The sequence below is a fragment of the Rana temporaria genome, chromosome 1, assembly GCF_905171775.1.
Source record: "Rana temporaria chromosome 1, aRanTem1.1, whole genome shotgun sequence".
Classification (NCBI taxonomy): domain Eukaryota; kingdom Metazoa; phylum Chordata; class Amphibia; order Anura; family Ranidae; genus Rana; species Rana temporaria.
This window is the reverse complement of record NC_053489.1, coordinates 624354160-624374008: the sequence shown is the minus strand read 5'-3', so window position 1 is coordinate 624374008 and position 19849 is coordinate 624354160. Positions and strand designations below refer to the sequence as shown.

Genomic DNA, 19849 nt, shown 5'->3' with positions numbered 1-19849 from the left:
ACCTCGCCTCCGGCGTGACGTCACGCGGCGTACGCCGGGGAATGAACCAACTCTCCTCCATGGGGGGGGGGTCGAGGAAACGCACAGGACAGGAGTGACAGGACAGAGGAAAGGGAGCCAGGAGCGCACTCGGCAGCAGTGAGTCGGCTCCGGCGGGGCGGCATACAGTTTCTATTGTGACTGAGCTGCCTGTCTGACACACATTACCGGCCCGCAACTCGACAAGCCCACCGGCTGCGTTCCGGTACTGTAAACCCACGTACTGGGCGCACGGAGAGGTGCTGGTACTCTCCAGGGCCATTTTTGGAAGTGGCGGTACTGAGTACCGCCGCGTTCCGGCCCAGTTAAAGCACTGTATGAGTCCATTGGCAACCATTCAAATTACAAAAGTAGCTTATAAAATGAAAGCTGACATCTAATTGTAATGGATAAAATAGCTGTATTCTTGTATTCCAGTTCCCATAAATCAGACTCAAAAGTCTGAAAAACTCTATAGAATAGAACTGTGTGGATCAAAATAAATGCGTTTTTGTCTGTGCTTTGTAACCTATTTTTCTATAGTGTTTTTTTATAAAAAAAATTAAGCCACTTAAAGACAACATATAAAGCATGAATGCAAATACTGTATAGCCAATTATCTGAAGGTTTGCAGAAAAAGCCGTGTCTGGGCCTGAATCAGGGCAGATAAAGACATCAAAGATTTCAGCTATTGTCACTTATTTTACCTTTTCTTCTCTGTTGTGGAGATACTTTTAATTAAAAGAGCCATGCATTGGGCATGTATTACAGCAAGTGAAAGTTTTAATCTGCTGGCAAATGTCCCCCCAACCCCATGAATGACGAGAAGCTCTGCTGATTAACCAAAACTTCTACAATGGCAATAAGAGGTGAGCTCTTCATTGAGATGATTTTTTAGTGAAGAGGATAAACTTTGCTCTCAGGCCTGCAATAATGAGCCAAAAAGCATTGAAAGGGAAATAATAAAAATAGCTGCTGTATCCCATTTTTTGTTAAGAGACCCTGTGGCAAGAACGATCGTTTTGACAAAAATATTCTCATTAGCTTTTTTGTGCATTTAAAGTGATTGTAAAAGGAGAAAAATAGGCTGCACACCACAATTGTGATCCCAAATCCTTTATTGGGACATCCAAGAGTGACACCACAAGAGCAGAGTGCCCGGTAGACGCGTTTCACACTGTTATAAGTGCTTTATCATTAGGCTTCTCTAGCTCACCTGGAGTGGCAAGCCTTCTCTGTTTAAAGTGATTGTAAAGGCAGAGGGCCAGATTCTCAAAGGCGTTACGACGGCGCAACACCATTAGCGCCGTCGTAACTCCTCATCTGGCCCCGGGTATATATGCGACTGATTCTTAGAATCAGTTGCGCATAGATACCCATTAGATCTGACATGCGTAAGGCTGTTACGCTGTCAGATCTTAAAAGTAATTTTTTTTTTTCCCGCCGCTAGGTGTCGCATCGTCGTTTTCCCCGTCGTCTATGCAAATGAGGTAAGTACGCGAGATTCCCGAACCTACGCGCGTCCCACGCTGAGAATTTACGTCGTTTCCGTAGCGTACGCGACGCGTAAGGTTGCCCCTGCTATTAGCAGGGGCAACCAATGTTAACTATGGCCGTCGTTTCCGCGTCGAAGTTTAAAAAAAATACGTCGTTTGCGTAAGACGTCCGTGAATGGCGCTGGACGCCATTTACGTAAACGTCTAAGCAAATGACGTAGGGGCGACGTCATTTAGCGCAATGCACGCCGGGTAATTTACCCGACGAAGCATGCGCAGTACGCTCGGCGCGGGAGCGCGCCTAATTTAAATGGTGCCCGCCCCATTTGAATTGGGCGGGCTTGCGCCGAGCGAATTAACGATACACCGCCGCAAGTTTACAGGTAAGTGTTCTGAGAATCAGGATGTAAACCTGTAAACCTGCGGCGGTGTAGCGTACAGCACATACATTACGCTGCCCAGGAGCAACGTTAATGTATGAGAATCTGGCCCAGAAAGTTTTTTATCCTAATGCATTCCATGCATAATGCCTCGTTCACACGATCGGAATTTCTGATGGAATTTTCCGTCGGAATTCCGATGAAGCTGACTTCCATCAGTCTTGCATACACACTGTCAGACTAAATTCCGACCGTCCAAAACACAGTGACGTAAAACACTACGACGAGCCGAGAAAATGTAATTTCATCGCTTCCGAGCATGCGTCGACTTGATTCTGAGCATGCGTGGGATTTTTCTCCGTCAGAGTTGCACACAACTAAACACTGATGGAAAAAAGTCTGATGGGGCCCACACACGATCAAAATTTCCTAAGAAAAAAGTCCATCTGATATTTTTCATCGGAAATTCCGATCGTGTGTACAAGGCATTAGGATAAAAAAGCCTTCTGTGTCCAGCACCCCCCCCCCCTCAGCCCCTCTGATACATACCTGAGCCCCATCTAGATCCAGCGATGTTGTAGGAGTGTCTGGACTGCCCGAGACTCCCCTCCTTTTTGGCTGAGACAGTCAGTGAGCCAATGAGGAGAGAAAGGAAGCAGGGCCAGGCCGCAGCTCTATTTCTGAATGGACACAGGGAGCTGTGGCTCGTCTCGGGTGCCCCCACAGTCACTCAACAGAAGGGGGGGCAGGAGAGCTGGCGAGGGACCCAAGAAGAGAAGGATCTGGGCTCCTCTGTGCAAAACCGCTGTGCAGAGCAGGTAAGTATAACATATTTGTTATTTTTAACTAAAACAAAAACAAGACTTTAGTATCACTTTAAGTTTGATGCATGTTATTTTCCTGTAAAAGCTTCCTTTATGTAGACACCCAAAAGTAGACCTGTGCAGAATGGAAAAATGTATTTTGTTTCATTTCAGATAGATCCTTTATGTTACCAATTTAGTTTTGTTGATTCGTTTCGGAATTTGTTTAGTTTATTCTTGTTTAACTTTGCTTAATAATTTTCTAACGAATTCCAAATTATCAGAACGATACAAATTCGAAAATTATAGGCCGATTTGAATTATGTGTGAACAATAGCTGGTTGTTAAGGAGCAGGCCAGGAAGCCAGCAGGGTTCCCAACTGACAGATGAATGTAAACAAAAGAATGCAAAAAAAAAACAAAGAAGGCAATAGAAAATTCTGAAAAAAAACTGAGTGGGGTCCCCCCCCCAACCCATACCAGACCCTTATGCGAGCATGCAGCCCAGCAGGCAAGGAAAGGGGGTGAGCAAGCGCCCCCGCTCCACAACCCTACCAGGCCACATGCCCTCAACATGGCAGAGGCGCTTTGGGGTCAGCCCCAAAGAACCTTGTCCCCATGATGATGGGGACAAGGGCCCCCCAGATCCCTGCCCCCCCCCCCAATGTAAATGAGTATGGGGTATATTGTACCCCTACCCATTCACCAAAAAAAAAAAAGTGAAGACACTACACCAGTTTTTGACAATTCCTTTGTTTAAATAAATCTAAAAAACAATGTCCCTCGGTGTAGATCCATCACCCGGGGGCCTCGTCAAATGGAAGAAAAACTGGACCAAGTTATGTTTCTGCTATGGTTATGTTGATTGGGGGGACCAAGGGGTGATGCAACTTATTCTCTCTGTCTACAGAGTTACCAGGTCTCCTGAGTGCTTCGGTTCTTCACCTACCTCACTAGCACAGAAGGCCCCCTAAGAATCCTTTAGCAGTGGCTGCAAAGCATCTGCCACCCAACCCTTGCAGCGAGCTGGGTGAAATCTTGCACCTTGAGAGAACCTGTAAGAGCAGATGCTGTCTCTTTCCCATTATCCAGTGCAATTGTGGCCAGGTTATGGACATGGTGGCAGATGCTTTACAGCCGATGCTAAAGGATTCCTATGGGGCCTTCTGTTCGAAACTCTCGTGTGAAAGAAGCCTTAGTGAATTGGGATGAATTGCACCACAGTGCCTGTAGCTACAAAGGTCAGTTAGAGCCTATTTTAAAGCACATTTAAAGAATTTTTAAAGACTTAAATGTCCATAGCTGTCAATGTTTTATTTTCAGGATGAAGCCTGTCAGGTATGTAGTGTAGTAAAGGAAGAGTGCTGCCATGGGGGTTGGTGGTGATTTGTATTAAATCAATAACCGTCCCCCTCAAATCTAATACACATCAGAGGTCTGCCTTGAAGGATAAGTGCTGGCTGTGGTGTGCACAGAGCCTTGTTTTTTTGCTGGGGCCCAGCAGAGCGAGCTCCATCTAGTCGCCAAAAATAGAAATTACATTACCTAGCTCCAGATTCAGAATGCGCGGCCAGACGTACGTTTCTGAATCGGTGTATCTAGCTCATTTGCATATTCCTCGTTTAACTATACGGAAGCGCCCACCTAGCGGCCAGCGTAAATATGCAGCCTAAGATACGATGGTGTAAAACACTTACGCCGGTCGGATCTTAGGGAAATCAATGCGTAACTGATTCTATGAATCAGACGCATAGATACGACCGGCCGGACTCAGAGATACGACGGCGTATCTGGAGATTCGCCGTCGCATCTTGTCTCTGAATCTACCCTTGGTGTGCAGCATATGAAAAAGCAGTGCATCTCAAAGATTGAAATTAGCTGATGAAAAGTAGTTCCTCAACTACCTGGTCCTCTAGAAACCCAAGCAGAACCTTGTTCTGAAGGCCAAATCACATGTAACTCCTTCACAAGGTCCACTTACAATTAATAAAGATCGGACATTCCAAAAACAAAACCGTGGATTTTTTCCAACAGTTGTTTGTTCAAACTTGTCTTGCATACGCACGGTCACACAAATGTTGTCGGAATTTGCGAACGTCAAGAACGCGGTGACATACAACACTACGACCAGCTGAGAAAAATTAAGTTCGATGATTCCGAGCATGCGTCAAATTGATTCCGAGCATGCGTCAAATTGATTCCGAGCATGCGTAGAATTTTTGTGCTTTAAATTGTGTATACACGGTCGGAATTTCCGACAACAACTTTTGTTGTCGGAAAATTTAAGAACCAGCTCTCAAATTTTTGTTGTCGGAAATTCCGACAGCAAATGTCCGATAGAGCATACATATGGTCACATTTTCCGGCAACAAGCTCACATGGAACATTTGTTGTCTGAAATTCTGACCGCATGTACGCGGCAAAAGAGTACAAAAAAGTAGGGCTGTGGAAATTAACTATTAATTACATTTTTTTTGATCGATCAAAATTATTTTGATTGGTACTCACCTCTCCGCCGCCTTCCGGGCCTTCAGGGAGTTCTGTCGGAGATCCAGTAACGTCACAGACACCGGCGGGGCTTGCCGTGTCCATCTGAAGGGCTCTTTTGCTGTGCCTTGATATCTGCATGCCGGCGGGACCTTACTATCTGCCACACGCAAGGGCTGTTACACTTCCCTCTATCAATCTGGGATTCTACAGCCATCCATTGGTTGTGATAGTTCCCTTCACAGGACATCTACATGCCGACAGACTGATGTTAACCTCTCCTCATCTGGATTCAGCAGTGGTATCGTTGTACACATTTTTATACCAGTATCATACTTAGCTACATGTTTTTATGACTGCTTTTGCTAAAAGTAGTTGGATCTGTATGTGCGTTATAATTAATCGAAATTAGTCGATTAATTGATTAAAAAAAAAAAAAAACGATTAATCGAACACAAAAATTTTGATCAGTAACAGCCCTACAAAAAAGCAAGCAGAAAAGTGGCACGTTTAATAATTAATCAAGGTCCATGCTGAACAGGGTTGGCTCATGTAAAATTAATTTTGAATGGTTACTGTGGGTTACCATAGTTTGCACTTTAGGCTTTGCTCACAAAGTGGTTTTATCTGAGGCCCACCTATGCTTCCAGGGGGAGAATGTGCTATAGAAAGGAGAAAGAAGTTTATTTTACATAACCCAGAACAGAAAGTTCCAAAGGTGAAATCTATCAAATGTGGACATAGATGGCAATACAAAAAAATTAGGAAGCTCTATTTCTTCCCTTTCCTATTGATTTATTTTGGTTGGAGTTCTTTGGTAAAACCAGTCCTTGGTAGCCAATTTCTATTACACCTGTATAATCCTTCTAAATACTCAACGTACCTGTCTGCGAAGCAGTGAGCGGCTGACACCACCCAGCAAGGCATTACAAGGGTGCCAGAGCAGAAATTTTGCCCAATGTATACAGCGGCCAGCCAGGGGTGAGATCCTGGAAGCGATGAAAGTCCACCCAGAATTCGGCCTCGCAGCACGACCCGCTTCTCATGTCTTTTCCCGCACTTTGGTTTGGCAAATGTGGTGACTGCAAATTCATCTTCCATGACAATTCTCCGAGCCTTATTAGCTGCAAAAAAACAAACCAAGAACATTTCTGAGTGTTTACATTAAAACACATACTTCCTCCCATCTTGCCATGCTCTACTAAGACCACCCTAAAGCCTCGTACACACGATCGGATTATCAGACGGGAATTGTGTGATGACAGGCTGTTGTCTGAAAATCCGACTGTTTGTATGCTCCATTGGACAATTGTTGTCGGATTTTCCGCCAACAAGTGTGGGATAGCATGCTTTAAAATTGTCCGCCAACAAATGTGTGTTGTCGGATTATCCGATCGTGTGTACAGAAGTCCTTCGGACAAAACTCCAAAGTACAAACACGCATGCTCAGAAACAATGCTCACCATAACACAACATTAGCAGAATTTGCCCAAAGGGTGGCGCTAAAGAGCTGAAAGAAATCACATCGTTTTGTGTTTGTTGGCCGACAATTCTTTGCTGTTTGTATGCAATACAAGTTAGAGCTGGGCGATTTTGGCCTCCCAAAAAAATCTGCGATTTTTAAAAAAAAAAACTTGATTCACAATTCAAATTGATTTTTTTTTCTGATGGACACTGCGCCGGTCCTAAGGAGCTGCGGCAGGAGTTTTTAGGCGAGGCCAAGGCTTCGACCTAGTCCGCCACGATCCTGGGAAAAGGCCATAGACTAGGCCGAAGCCGCGGCCTCGCCTAAAAAATCCTGCCTGCAGCTCGGCACGATCTTTGGGAAAAAGGTAGCAGCTTCGGCCTAGTCCGCAGTGTAAGGCCCAGGATCGTGGCGAGCTGCAGGCAGGATTTTTCAGGCAAGGCCGCGGCTTAGGCCTAGACCGGGAGTGCTGGTCCTATGGAAAAAAATACTAAAACATCAATTTGGTCAAAATCTAAATCGATTTGACCTCCCAACTCGATTTAAGATTCAAAACGATTTTTTCTCCAGCCCTAATACAAGTTCCTGGCTAATACCCTTCGGACAAAAGTCCTACACTTTGTCCGCAGAAAATCAGATCGTGTGTATGAGGCTTTAGAGTAGGTAGCTAGGAGCAGATTCCACAAACCCAATAGATGGTCTCCCTTTAACCTGCTGTGGGGCAACCCAAATCTTCTGCATCTTTGCTCCATCCCTGACCCTCAAGCTTTGGACTAGATATGTAATTAAGACTCTGCATGACATATTTGTAACAGGTACACTGCTTTCTTTTGCAGAATTTAGGGCCAAATTTTAATTGCCCGCCTGGGTGATTTTCCCTTACTTTCAGTTGCGCCATGCGGTGTGAGCTCAGCTTTCGGTTTCACTGTGCCTTGCTATGGACCCTATTGAGGAACTGCTGGCCCAAGATACATTGTCTAAACCCTTGTCTGCGCTTTTACTTTTATTTGCTTAGCGTTGATTCTCCTAAGATGGAGCATTTGTGGGATCAGTGGAAGGCTGACTTACCTGACCTTGACAGAGAAGATTGGGAGGCATGTCTCGAGATCAGTGCTTAAAGCGGGAGTTCACCCATTTGTAAAAAAAAAAATTTTCTCCCCTTAGCTTCCTGCTCGTTTTTACTAGGGGAATCGGCTATTTATTTTAAAATATGAGCAGTACTTACCCGTTTTCGAGCTGCATCTTCTTCCGTCGCTTCCGGGTATGGGTCTTCGGGAGCGGGCGTTCCTTCTTGATTGACAGCCTTCCGAGAGGCTTCCGACGGTCGCATCCATCGCGTCACTCGTAGCCGAAAGAAGCCGAACGTCGGTGCGGCTCTATACTGCGCCTGCGCACCGACGTTCGGCTTCTTTCGGAAAATCGTGACGCGATGGATGCGACCGTCGGAAGCCTCTCGGAAGCCTGTCAATCAAGAAGGAACGCCCATTCCCGAAGCCCATACCCGGAAGCGGCGGAGAGGATGCATCTCGTAAACGGGTAAGTACTGCACATATTTTAAAATAAATAGCCGATTCCCCTAGTAAAAACGAGCAGGAATCTAAGGGGGAAAAGTGCCCTCTAAGGGTGAACCCCCGCTTGAATTACTAATTTCTTCAAAAGATACAGTAAATTGATCCAAATATTTTTTTTTACACAGGGTGTAATACACGTCTCAGAGACTACACAGAATATGGGGTAGATCCACAGAGCGAGTACGCCGGTGTATCTACTGATACGCCGGCGTACTTTCAAATTTCCCGCGTCGTATCGTTTTGAATCCTCAAAACAAGATACGACGGCTTCTGGGTTACATCCGACAGGTGTACGTCTTCGTACGCCTTCGGATCTAAGATGCAATTCTTTCGGCGTCCGCTGGGTGGCGTTCACGTCGTTTTCCACGTCGGGTATGCAAATTAGCTATTTCCGACGATCCACGAACATACGAGCAGCCGTCGCATTTTTTTATGTCGTCTGTAGTCGGCTTTTTCCGGCGTATAGTTAAGGCTGCTATTTTGTTGCGTATAGTTAGACTTGCCATGTTAAGAATGGCTGTCGTTCCTGCGTTTAATTTGAATTTTTTTTTTTTTGCGCAAGTCGTCCTTGAATCGTAATGTACTTAAGTCCTTGCGACGTCATTTCACGCAATGCACGGCGGGAAATTTAGGGACGGCGCATGCGCAGTTCATTCGGCGCGGGGACGCGCTTCATTTAAATGAAACACGCCCCCTAATCGCCGATTTGAATTCTGCGCCGTTACGCTGCTTGAGATACACTACGCCGCCGTAACTTACGGCGCAAATTCTTTGGGGATTCAAACCGACCTAATGTAAGTTACATCGGCGTAGCGTATCTCACATACGCTGCGCCGATCTATTTGTATGTGAATCTACCCCATTATCTCTACTTTTCCCTAGCTATCCAAGACGATGAACAAAGGCCTAGATGTACTAAATGATTCATCTCTTACGTTATACTATGCTAAAAGAAAAATCATTATCAAATGGAATTGCCATCCTCTCTGCTTTCTGGGAAAAGTCTATTAAAGCAGCTCTTCCAATGTATAAATTGACATATAATATTGGAATCGCCCTAAGAAGTTTGATAGGGTGTGGCAGCCATAGACCGAATAGGGAGTTTGTCCCTCCTCTATACTCTCTCACAGTAATTCTTTACTGTTTTTAGTGAATGGGCAAAGCTGCTGTTGGGTTTTTATATTACACTCTGTTTTTTTCATGTGCCCTATTATGATAACTATGCTCCACACTTATTATCAGTGTATGTCGTATCACTTTGCTTATTTCCATCTTTGTGATTTTGTATCATGTTACAATACATTCTGTTTTATAAAACACATAGGGCTAGATTCATAAAGCCCGCCGTAAGTTTGTGCGGGCGTAGCGTATCTGAGATACGCTTCGCCACCGTAACTTAGTGAGGCTGGATTCACAAAGAACCTGCGCCCTAAGTTACGGCGGCGTAGCGTACATCTGCCGGCGTAAGCGCGCCAAATTCAAATTCAAATTCTGAAGGAGGTGGGCGAGTTTTACGTAAATAAAACATGACCCCACGTAAATCACATTTCAAACGAACGCCGCATGCGCCGTCCGTGAACGTATCCCAGTGCGCATGCTCCTAATCACGTCGCAAATAGTCAATGCTTTCAACGTGGACGTAATTTACGCAAAGCCCTATTCGCGAATGACTTACGCAAACGATGTAAAATTTTCAAAATTTCATACTTAACATTGGCTATGCCTCATATAGCAGGAGCAACGTTACGCCGGAAAAAGCCTTACGCAAACAACGTAAAAAAATCCGCCGGGCGCACGTACGTTTCTGAATCGGCGTATCCAGCTCATTTGCATATTTTACGATGAAATCGACGGCAACGCCACCTAGCGGCCAGCGTAAATATGCACCCTAAGATACGACGGCGTAAGAGACTTACGCCAGTCGGATCTTAGCCTCATTTCGGCGTATCCTGCTTTCTGAATACAGAAAGAAGATACGCCGGCGCAGCTTTGAATTTACGCAGCGTATCTATAGATACGCCGGCGTAAATTCTTGCTGAATCTAGCCCATACTTCCTAGTATAGGGCTTGAAAAGTGTGCTGTATGTACAATATCTAGAGAATACGATAGATTACAATAGTGAAAGAATGAAACATATTAATAAAATCACGAATTAGTCCATTTTCCCCAATGTTGTACTTATCATAATCATGATATCTTCAACCTCGTAAAAAAATGTATTTTATTTTTTTATATGCTTCTAAACGTAAACCCTGCTAAACATGGCATGTAAACACGGCAAAACGGACGTTTTAAACGTTGGTTACTATCTGTCAAGTTTAACCATTTAGGAGCAGTTGTAAAAATGTCCCGTGTACATGGAGCCTAAATTTTGACAAAGAAACCCGGAAGCTGATTGGTTTCTATGCAAAGCTGCACCAGATTTTGCACTTTACATTATTAGTAAATCAACCCCTATGCATCCATTGTGAGATGACATATGCCTTTTTAGCATTCAACATTTTATGATCTGGTTATATTTATTACAGCTATTTATCCTCCACCATATGTGCAAATGTATTGATTAATGCCGATGATTTTTCGGCATGAAAAAAAAAACAAAATTTTTCAGCATGTCCAAAAAAACAAAGTTTTTCCAACTTCATCATTAAAAACAAAGTTTTTCCAACTTCATCATTAAAAACGAAGTTTTCCCAACTTCATCATTAAAAACGATGTTGCCCACACACCATTGTTTTAAAAAAATTATGAACAAAGCGCGGTGACGTACAACACGTACGCGGCACTCTAAAGGGGAAGTTCTATTTGCCTTTGGGCTGCTTTAGCTGATTTTGTGTTAGTAAAAGACGATTCGCGCTTTTCTGTCTGTTACAGCGTGATGAATGTGCTTACTCCATTATGAACGGTAGTTTTACCAGAACGCGCGCTCCTGTCTCATAACTTGCTTCTGAGCATGCGCGGGTTTAAAACGTAGTTTTAGCCCACATAAGATTATTTTTTACTACCCGAAAAACGAGATTTTTTAAAACGACGTTAAAAAATGCAGCATGTTCGAATTTTTTTTTTTTGGTGTTTTTCAGAAGCCGAAAAACGATGTGAAGCCCACACACGATCATTTTAAATTACGTTTTTAAAAACGTCGTTTTTTTTCATGCCGAAAAATCATCGTGTGTACGCGGCATAAGTGCAGTGGCTCATGCAATTTCATGTGTTGTGTAAGTTACTGCATGTTGGACTTAAAAAGGGCTTAAACTCAAAAACTAAAGGGCCAGATTCAGGTACATTTGCAGCGGCGTAACGTATCGCCGCCGCAAGTTTTAGGGGCAAGTGCTTGATTCACAAAGCACTTGCCTGTAAAGTTGCGGTGGCGTAGCGTAAATCCCTCCGGCGCAAGCCCGCCTAATTCAAATGATCCGGGTAGGGGGCGTGGATCATTTAAATTAGGCGCGTTCCCGCGCCGAACGTACTGCGCATGCTTCGTTTTGAAATTTCCCGCCGTGCTTTGCGCGAAATGACGTCGCACCAACGTCATTTTTTGAACGTAGACGTGAGTTACGTCCTTTCCTATTCACGGACGACTTGCACAAAATTTTTTTTTTTAAATTCGACGCGGGAACGACGGCCATACTTTAACATGGCAGGTCTATCTATACGCCACGAAATAGCAGCTTTAACTATACGCCGGGAAAAGCAGACTAGCGACAACGTAAGAGAATGTGAAGGTCGCGCGTACCTTCGTGAATCGCCGGAAAAAGCTAATTAGTATACCCGACGCGGAAAACGACGCAAACTCCACCCAGCGGGCGCCGAAGTATTACACCTACGATCCGAAGGCGTACGAAGCCTGTCGGATCGAAGCCAAAAGCCGTCATATCTTGGTTTGAGGATTCAAACTAAAGATACGACGCGGCAAATTTGAAAGTACGCCGGAGTATCAGTAGATACTCCGGCGTACTTCTTCTGTGAATCTGGCCCAAAATTTTTATGTACTAGACTAGACTATTGTCGACTGTGTTTGCCTCATTTCTTCACGTGCCTTAACAGTTTTAGGATTATAAAGTGGTACTAAATGAATCTTGTTACTGGAAAAACAGAGAAGCTCTGCATGCTTGTAAGCAGGGTTGTGCCAAACGAGACAGCCTTCTCAGGTGGCACTCATGGAGGGACAATGGGGGGGTAGCACTGAGGCCTGAGTTTGCACGTTCAGCCCAGTGTATGTTCAGCCCCTGGCCCAGAGCATCATTGGTTGTTATGGTGCTGACAGACAATTGAACCATAATGACCAATGATGCTGTGTGGCTCAGCCGCTTGCACCATTACAATGATGCTGTGCCGCCCGGCCACTTGTGTCCTAGCAGCCAATGACACTGTGCGGACAAACAGCCAACCTCCTGGCATCCAATGATGCTATACAGCTTCCTAGTAACTAGGGATGTCCCGATACTAGTATCGGTATCGGGACCGATACCGAGCATTTCCCCGAGTACTTGTACTCGGGGAAATGCTCCTGATGCTTCACCCGATACCTGGGTAGGCAGGGGAGTTGCAAGTCTTCTCTCCCCCGTGCTCAATGTTGTCTCCCCCCCGTGCTGTTTTTCCCCCGTCCGTGCTGCTCTCTCACCTCCCCCTGTCCGTCCGTGCCGTTCTCTCTCCTCCCCTTCCCCCATCTGTCCGTGCTGTTCTCTCTCCCCCCGTCCGTCCGCCCGTGCAGTTCTCTCTCTAACCCCCCTCCCCCCTGTGCGTGCAGTTCTCTTTCCCCCGTCCGTGCTGCTCTCCTATCTCAATCTGTCAGGGGGGAGAGCGGAAGTAGGAGCCGCTAAGCCCGGCTCCTACCTTTTCCGAATGAACAGAGTCGGTGATCACTGACTCTGTCCATTCATATAACTGAGCATCGTAACCTCCTGTGTTTACCATGCTTCAGTTTATGAATGCAGAGAAGCTTCTCTCCATTCATTTCAGCTGAGGCTGCTGAGAAAGGGACTGGGGAATCTGTGTCCTTAATCCCCTTCTCTGTCTTAAAGGAGAGATGTCAGAGGTCTGTTAAGACCCCTGAAATCTCACCAAAGACCACCAACAGGGCTGATTAAAAAAAATAAAAAATTGCAATAAATATTTAAAAAAATTAAAAAAATAAAAATAAAATGTAAATAATAAACAAAAAACACAGACAATAGACCCCCCACCCCCCCAAAAAAAAAAGAATCACTGTAAAAAAAAAAAAAAAAAAAGAATCGGTATCGGCGAGTACTTGAAAAAAAGTATCGGTACTTGTACTCGGTCTTAAAAAAGTGGTATCGGGACAACCCTACTAGTAACCAACGACCAGGGGGCGCCAAAAATGCCACCTGCCCCTGTTTGTATAGGAAATATTAGATTATGAATAAAATACAAGAATATGAATAAAATATATAGAATATGAATTTTAGAGTAGATTGTTACCCTGGAGAAGTGCATACTTACTACATAAAGGGACAGGGCAGCGCTCCCAGGACAAATGGTTATCTTTCATCACATAACACCAAGGGGTTGCATCTCCATCAGGACTTCTACATTTTAAATACAAGAACACACAAATTAAAAAGACTTACCACCATACGTTTACAGTTCTGTCTTCAATGAGCACAGGAGGTGACCCTGACCATGCACAGAAGTTGGATCCTTTCCTCTGCTCCAAAGCAAGGAAGAGATGGGATTATGCTTGCAAGCTAGAGAACTTCCCTGTGTGTAAATGAGCTCCTCAGACTACCGAAGATGCTCACTTTCAGCTCCCAGCAGTTACGAAGAAGCCTGAAAATGTCCAGCAATCTTAAAAATAATGAGCAAGTAATGACCTTTTCGCTGTCTCTTTGCTCTCTCCTCTTATCAGCATGCTTCTTGGACTGCAGTACACCCTTACTGGCTTTGTCTGCTGCCTTTCCTTTTCCCTTTCTGAGATCTGCCTTACATATGGTTTCCCCCTTATCTTCAAGCCAACCCTGAAGTAGTGCCTGCAGAGTAGTTGTTTTGTAGTATACACTATAGCAAGGGTCTCCAAACTTTCTGAAAATAAAAGGGCCAGCTTACTGTCCTAAAGGCTTTAGAAAACACTGGGGTATCATTGGTTTTACTGGAAGGAATAATGCCCTATTGTTGGTATCAATGGAAGGAATGGTGCCCCATTGTTGGTATTCAAGATAGGAATGGTGCCCCATCAATGATGCCTGCGGGAGAAATGGTGCATCATTATTGGTATCAGTGGGTGGCATGGTACCCCAAGGGGCAGATAAAGTCAAAGGGCCACATTCGGCCCATTGGCCCGCAGTTTAGAGACCACTGCACTATACAGTAGGATTGTGCCCCAAGGAGAGTAGTAATGTGGCACGCTACATGTGCCACGGTGACCAGTGGGTGTAATCAAATTGCATTAGCAGTGGCCTAAAGGGACATGGTTAAACAGTGGACAGTGTCAGTAGGGCAGTGGACTTTTTCAGTACAGCATTGGATGGGGTCAGTAGGGCAGAGGTTGGTGTCCGTAGTTTTTTATTATTTTTTTTAATTCTTTTTACAATATTTTTATTACTTTTTACAATATTTTTTACAAAAAAAACAGCTCTTAGGGGGCTTTGGTGAAATATCAACGGTCTAAACAGACCCCTGATGTCTCACTTTTGAGACAGAGAAAGGGACTGAGGACAGAGATTCCTCAGGACAGGGTAGGCACCATTCACCTCTATTTTTCCCCTCCAGCAGCTGGACGCTGGCAGGAGGAAGAGGAGGCAAAGCTGTTGCTGTAAAAGTAAAATACAGCCGATTTGATTCTAGTAAAAGCTGCCCCCTGCCGCCCCTCCTGTCCAGGTGTAACAGAGAGGTTGCACGTGCCCCCAGAAGCTACACCTATAGTCTGGTCTGAATAATGTGTCTGGGTTTCAGGCAGACTGAAAGCTGGACATGTGATTCAAAACTAGGACTGTCCAGGTGAATCCTGAACAGGTGGCAACCCTAGCTGTACAGGGAATACAAGAGGCTGGTTCAGGTGCTTGGCTGCTTGCATTTTAAATAAAATGTATTGAATGATGTATTAATGATTTACAGAGCTGTCACGTCCATCTTTAAGAAGTTCCAGTACAGTGTGGAAAATGCATTACTTGTGTGGACATTTCCTTATTCTATGCATGGCCAGCATGACCATTATTCTATGCATGGCCAGCATGACCATTATTCTATGCATGGCCGGCATGACCATTATTCTTACCAACATGATTTTTTATTTATTTTTGGCAGAAAATGGCATTTCTGAAATTCAGAATTACCAACAGATCATTAAGAGGCTAATTAAAAGCACAGCGTCTGATCAACCTGCGTCATTAAATGACTTGAACGTCTTAAACTCGCACCACTCTCCTATGCTGGGTCATAGGTTAGCGCTGTATAGTTCAGTTGTGGTGCCTAAAGCCAATTTAAAACCTCTACCTGAATTAATGCTTGCATATAATTATAGGGCCTCTGTGGCTCATGCAGTTAATATATTGTACATGATGTGCATACAAGCATGCTCATATCTGACATCTGCATGTTGAGTTGATTGCATAATGATGCCACCTTCTGGCCATGGCCGATACAGCAATATTTAATTTAACATTGCATATGGTTCTAAAACAACCTAAAAATTGAAGTTTCTCTAAGCCCTCGTTCACATTGGGGTGACTTGTCATGCGATTTGTCAGGTCAAATCGCATGACAAGTATTGCCGGCAATTGCTCTGTTCAAATCAGTGCAATGCCAACTTTGCGTTGCGGCACCGATTTGAAAAGGTAGTGTCTGCATTACTTTTGGCGATTTTAGGTGCGACTTGCACAGACATCTGTGCATTAAGCTGCACAGATGTCTTCCAAGTCGCACCAGAAGTTGCATTGATATGCGGCTTTGAAATCATGAAATTTCAGATGAAGTTGCACAATTTCAAAGCCGCAGTAAGGCCCCTTTACACTGGGGTGTTTTTCAGGCGCGTTGGTGTTAAAAAAGCGCCTGTAAAGCGCCTGAAAGAAGCCTTTTCTGCAATCCCAATGTAAAAGCCTGAGTGCCCTTTCACACTGCCAGCGCCCAAAAAACGCTGGTAAAGATCCGCTAAGACCCCTTTCACACTGGGGCATTTTTCAGGTGCTTTGGCGTTAAAAAAGAGCCTCAAAGGGAAGGGGAGCTTTAGGAGCGTTGTATTCAACGCTCCTAAAGCACTGCAAAAAAGCTGCTTGCAGGACTTTTGACGCCTTGCCAGTGTAGAGCCTCAGTGTGAAAGCACTTGGGCTTTCACATTGGGGTTGCGCTTTTTTTTAACGCTGAAAAAAGCCCCAGTGTGAAAGGGGTCTTAATGTGAACTTGGGCTTACGGTTCTTGAAGACCCACACATTTCGCAGAGTTGGAATGCACATTATCGCTTGCGATTTTTTTTTTTTGGCATTTCTGTGTGAAACGCATAGGGCAGCCCTTTCACTTGAAATCTGCTCAGCTCAGGTGTGAATGCAGCCATATGGACATCAACCAACAAGTAATTAGTGCACTCACCTGCAGTATGGATGGGATCCTAAACCTTTGCGGATATAATCACCCACCGTGCCAATGTGGATCTCGTGATGAAGCAAGTCCGAATCCCACCGGAGGCAGCTGAAGCCCGAAAGGCTTTTCTTCATAGTTCCTCTATATTCAGTGGCGTTCTCATAATCATAGCAATTCTTCCTGGCATCTAAAAGGTAAAACCAGGCAACAGTCACAAATCTTTATCTTTTTATTATAGTCCTATGACCACATGAAATTGAGTTATATTTTAATTAAAGGAGGAATTTGTGTTGGCTCTCCACTGCTTAATACCCAAATGAACAATTTACTGATGAAGTTATCCACTAGGAGCTCTGAGGTCAAATTAAGTTATTCCTCAGCTATATATCTATTATGGAATTATTGTACCAGAGGGTGCTGTTAAACAGTGTCCTGCCTTCTGTGCAAAAGCTACCAGAAATAGGCCTAAAATTAGTTTTTGCAGGTCCATGGAACATCCATTCCAGACCTAAGAGCATGGCATAGACAGGCTGAGTAGCAGTTAACCACTTAAGCCCCGGACCTTTAGGCAGTTAAATGCCCAGGCCAGGTTTTGCGATTCGGCAATGCGTCGCTTTAACAGACAATTGCGCGGTCGTGCGACATGGCTCACAAACAAAATTGGCGTCCTTTTTTCCCCACAAATAGAGCTTTCTTTTGGTGGTATTTGATCACCTCTGCGGTTTTGGACAATTTTGGAAAAAAATTCAATATTTTTTACTTTTTGCTGTAATAAATATCCCCCAAAAACATATATATATATAAAAAAAATTTTCCTCAGTTTAGGCCGATACGTATTCTTCTACCTATTTTTGGTAAAAAAAAATCGCAATAAGCGTTTATCGATTGGTTTGCGCAAAATGTATAGCGTTTACAAAACAGGGGATATTTTTATTGCATTTTTATAAAAAAATATTTTTTTACTATTAATGGCGGCGATCAGCGATTTTTTTCGTGACTGGGACATTATGGCGGACACTTCGGACAATTTTGACACATTTTTGGGACCATTGTCATTTTCACAGCAAAAAATGCATTTAAATTGCATTCTTTATTGTGAAAATGACAGTTGCAGTTTGGGACTTAACCACAGGGGGCGCTGAACGTGTTAGGCTTTACCTAGTGTGTGTTTACAACAGTAGGGGGGTGTGGCTGTAGGACTGACGTCATCGATTGTGTCTCCCCTATAAAAGGGATGACACGATCGATGCGCCGCCAGTGAAGCACGGGGAAGCCGTGTTTACATACGGCTCTCCCCGTTCTTCAGCTCCGGGGAGCGATCGCGACGGAGCGGCTATAAACGAATAGCCGCGCCGTCGTCCCGGATCGCTCCCCGCGGGAACCCGACCACCGCATGTAGCGGGGGGGGGGTCCCGATCGGACCCCCGACCCGCGGAAAGGCAAGGACGTACCCGTATGCCCATTTGCCTGTACGTGCCATTCTGTGGACGTACATATACATGCGGCGGTCGGGAAGTGGTTAAAGTAGAACGAGGGGACAGGACAACTGTCAAAAAACATTTTATGCAACTTACCCGGTAAAACACTGAACAGTGGCAGAATGGTTGTGGTAGAAGGCTAAGTTGTGCCATTTTTCTTGCATGCTATACAGATGATACTCGAAGAATTAAAATATTGTGCAAAAGTTCATTTATTTCACTAATGCAACTTAAAATGTGAAACTAATATACGAGATAGACTCATTACATGCAAAGCACGATAGTTCAAGCCGTGATTTGTCATAATTGTGATGATTCTGGCTTACAGCTCATGAAAACCCCAAATCCACAAACTCACAAAATTTGAATATTGTGAAAAGGTGCAATATTCTTGGCTCAAAGTGTCCCACTCTAATCAGCTAATTAAGCCATATTACCTGCAAAGGGTTCCTGAGCCTTTAAATGGTCTCTCAGTCTGGTTCAGTAGGAATCACAATCATGGGAAAGACTGCTGACCTGACAGTTGTGCAGAAAACCATCATTGACACCTTCCATAAGGAAGGAAAGCCTCAAACGGTAATTGCAAAAGAAGTTGGATGTTTCCAAAGTGCTGTATCAAAGCACATTAATAGAAAGTTATGTGTAAGGGAAAAGTGTGGAAGATAAAGGTGCACAAGCAGCAGGGATGACCGCAGAAAAAGGCCATTCAAAAGTATTGACAAATGACAAATCACGGCTTGAACTATCTTGCTTTGCATGCAATGAGTCTATTTCATATATTAGTTTCACCTTTTAAGTTGCATTAGTGAAATAAATGAACTTTTGCACGATATTCAAATTTTTAGAGTATCACCTGTATGTAGGGGTACTTCTCTGAGAGTGGTGCAGAGAAACCCTCAAAGTGATATATCATGCTGGCATCTCAAAATGCCCAGTACTTACTCTCCTGGGCACCTCCACTCGCATAGTCCTTGGTGAATGATAGGGTAAAGAATTTAGGCACCAGTCATTTTAGTCTTTTTTTTTGTAACTTTTCTTTTTCAATCAATTTTTTATCAAAGACAGTTAAAATGTACAAATAAAAAGGCATGAAAATAATATATAATAATCTATTTCACCTTTCTTATTTATCAACTTTGTAAAGTTCAAATATGGTAGGAATCAACGCTCGCTATTCGTCATTGTAATGAATCATCAAGTGATGTTTTTTTGCCTAATGTAAGAGGCATCAGCAATGCATTGAGTCACCAGCCAGTATTGACAAGTATCAAAAAACAAGCATGGTGAAGCAAATGGAAGTGAGATTTAGGTCAATATCATAAAGTAAATGAAGAGAGGAAGATTAGGAGGAAAGAAGACATTGCCTGGGGACGAGTTCTCTCTGGCATCATCAAGGCAGAGGCAAGTGACTTCATGTAACATTGGGGTAGATTCAGTAAGATATGCGCATTTTTTACGTAGGCGCAGGGCACCGTTTTTGCCCTGCGCCCCCGCAAATTTTCTGCACTACCCTCGATTCACGGAGCAGTAGCTCCATAAATTGCGAGGGCGCTCTGGCAAAATGCCCAGCGTAAGCGCGCGCAATTTAAATGATCACGTAGGGGGCGGGAATCATTTAAAT

At 44.1% G+C, this 19849-nt stretch overlaps 1 protein-coding gene across 1 annotated transcript in view; it reads right to left on the bottom strand.

Moving 5' to 3' along the window:
• HGFAC (HGF activator) overlaps nucleotides 1-19849 on the bottom strand; it is a 114790-nt gene that overhangs the window by 24982 nt on the left and 69959 nt on the right. Inside the window, exons 8-10 of the mRNA XM_040335347.1 lie at nucleotides 16760-16937; nucleotides 13682-13767; nucleotides 6068-6308 (exon numbers count right to left, since the gene is read on the bottom strand). Coding sequence (XP_040191281.1) covers nucleotides 6068-6308; nucleotides 13682-13767; nucleotides 16760-16937 — 505 coding nt within the window. The remainder of the gene's footprint in view (nucleotides 1-6067; nucleotides 6309-13681; nucleotides 13768-16759; nucleotides 16938-19849) is intronic.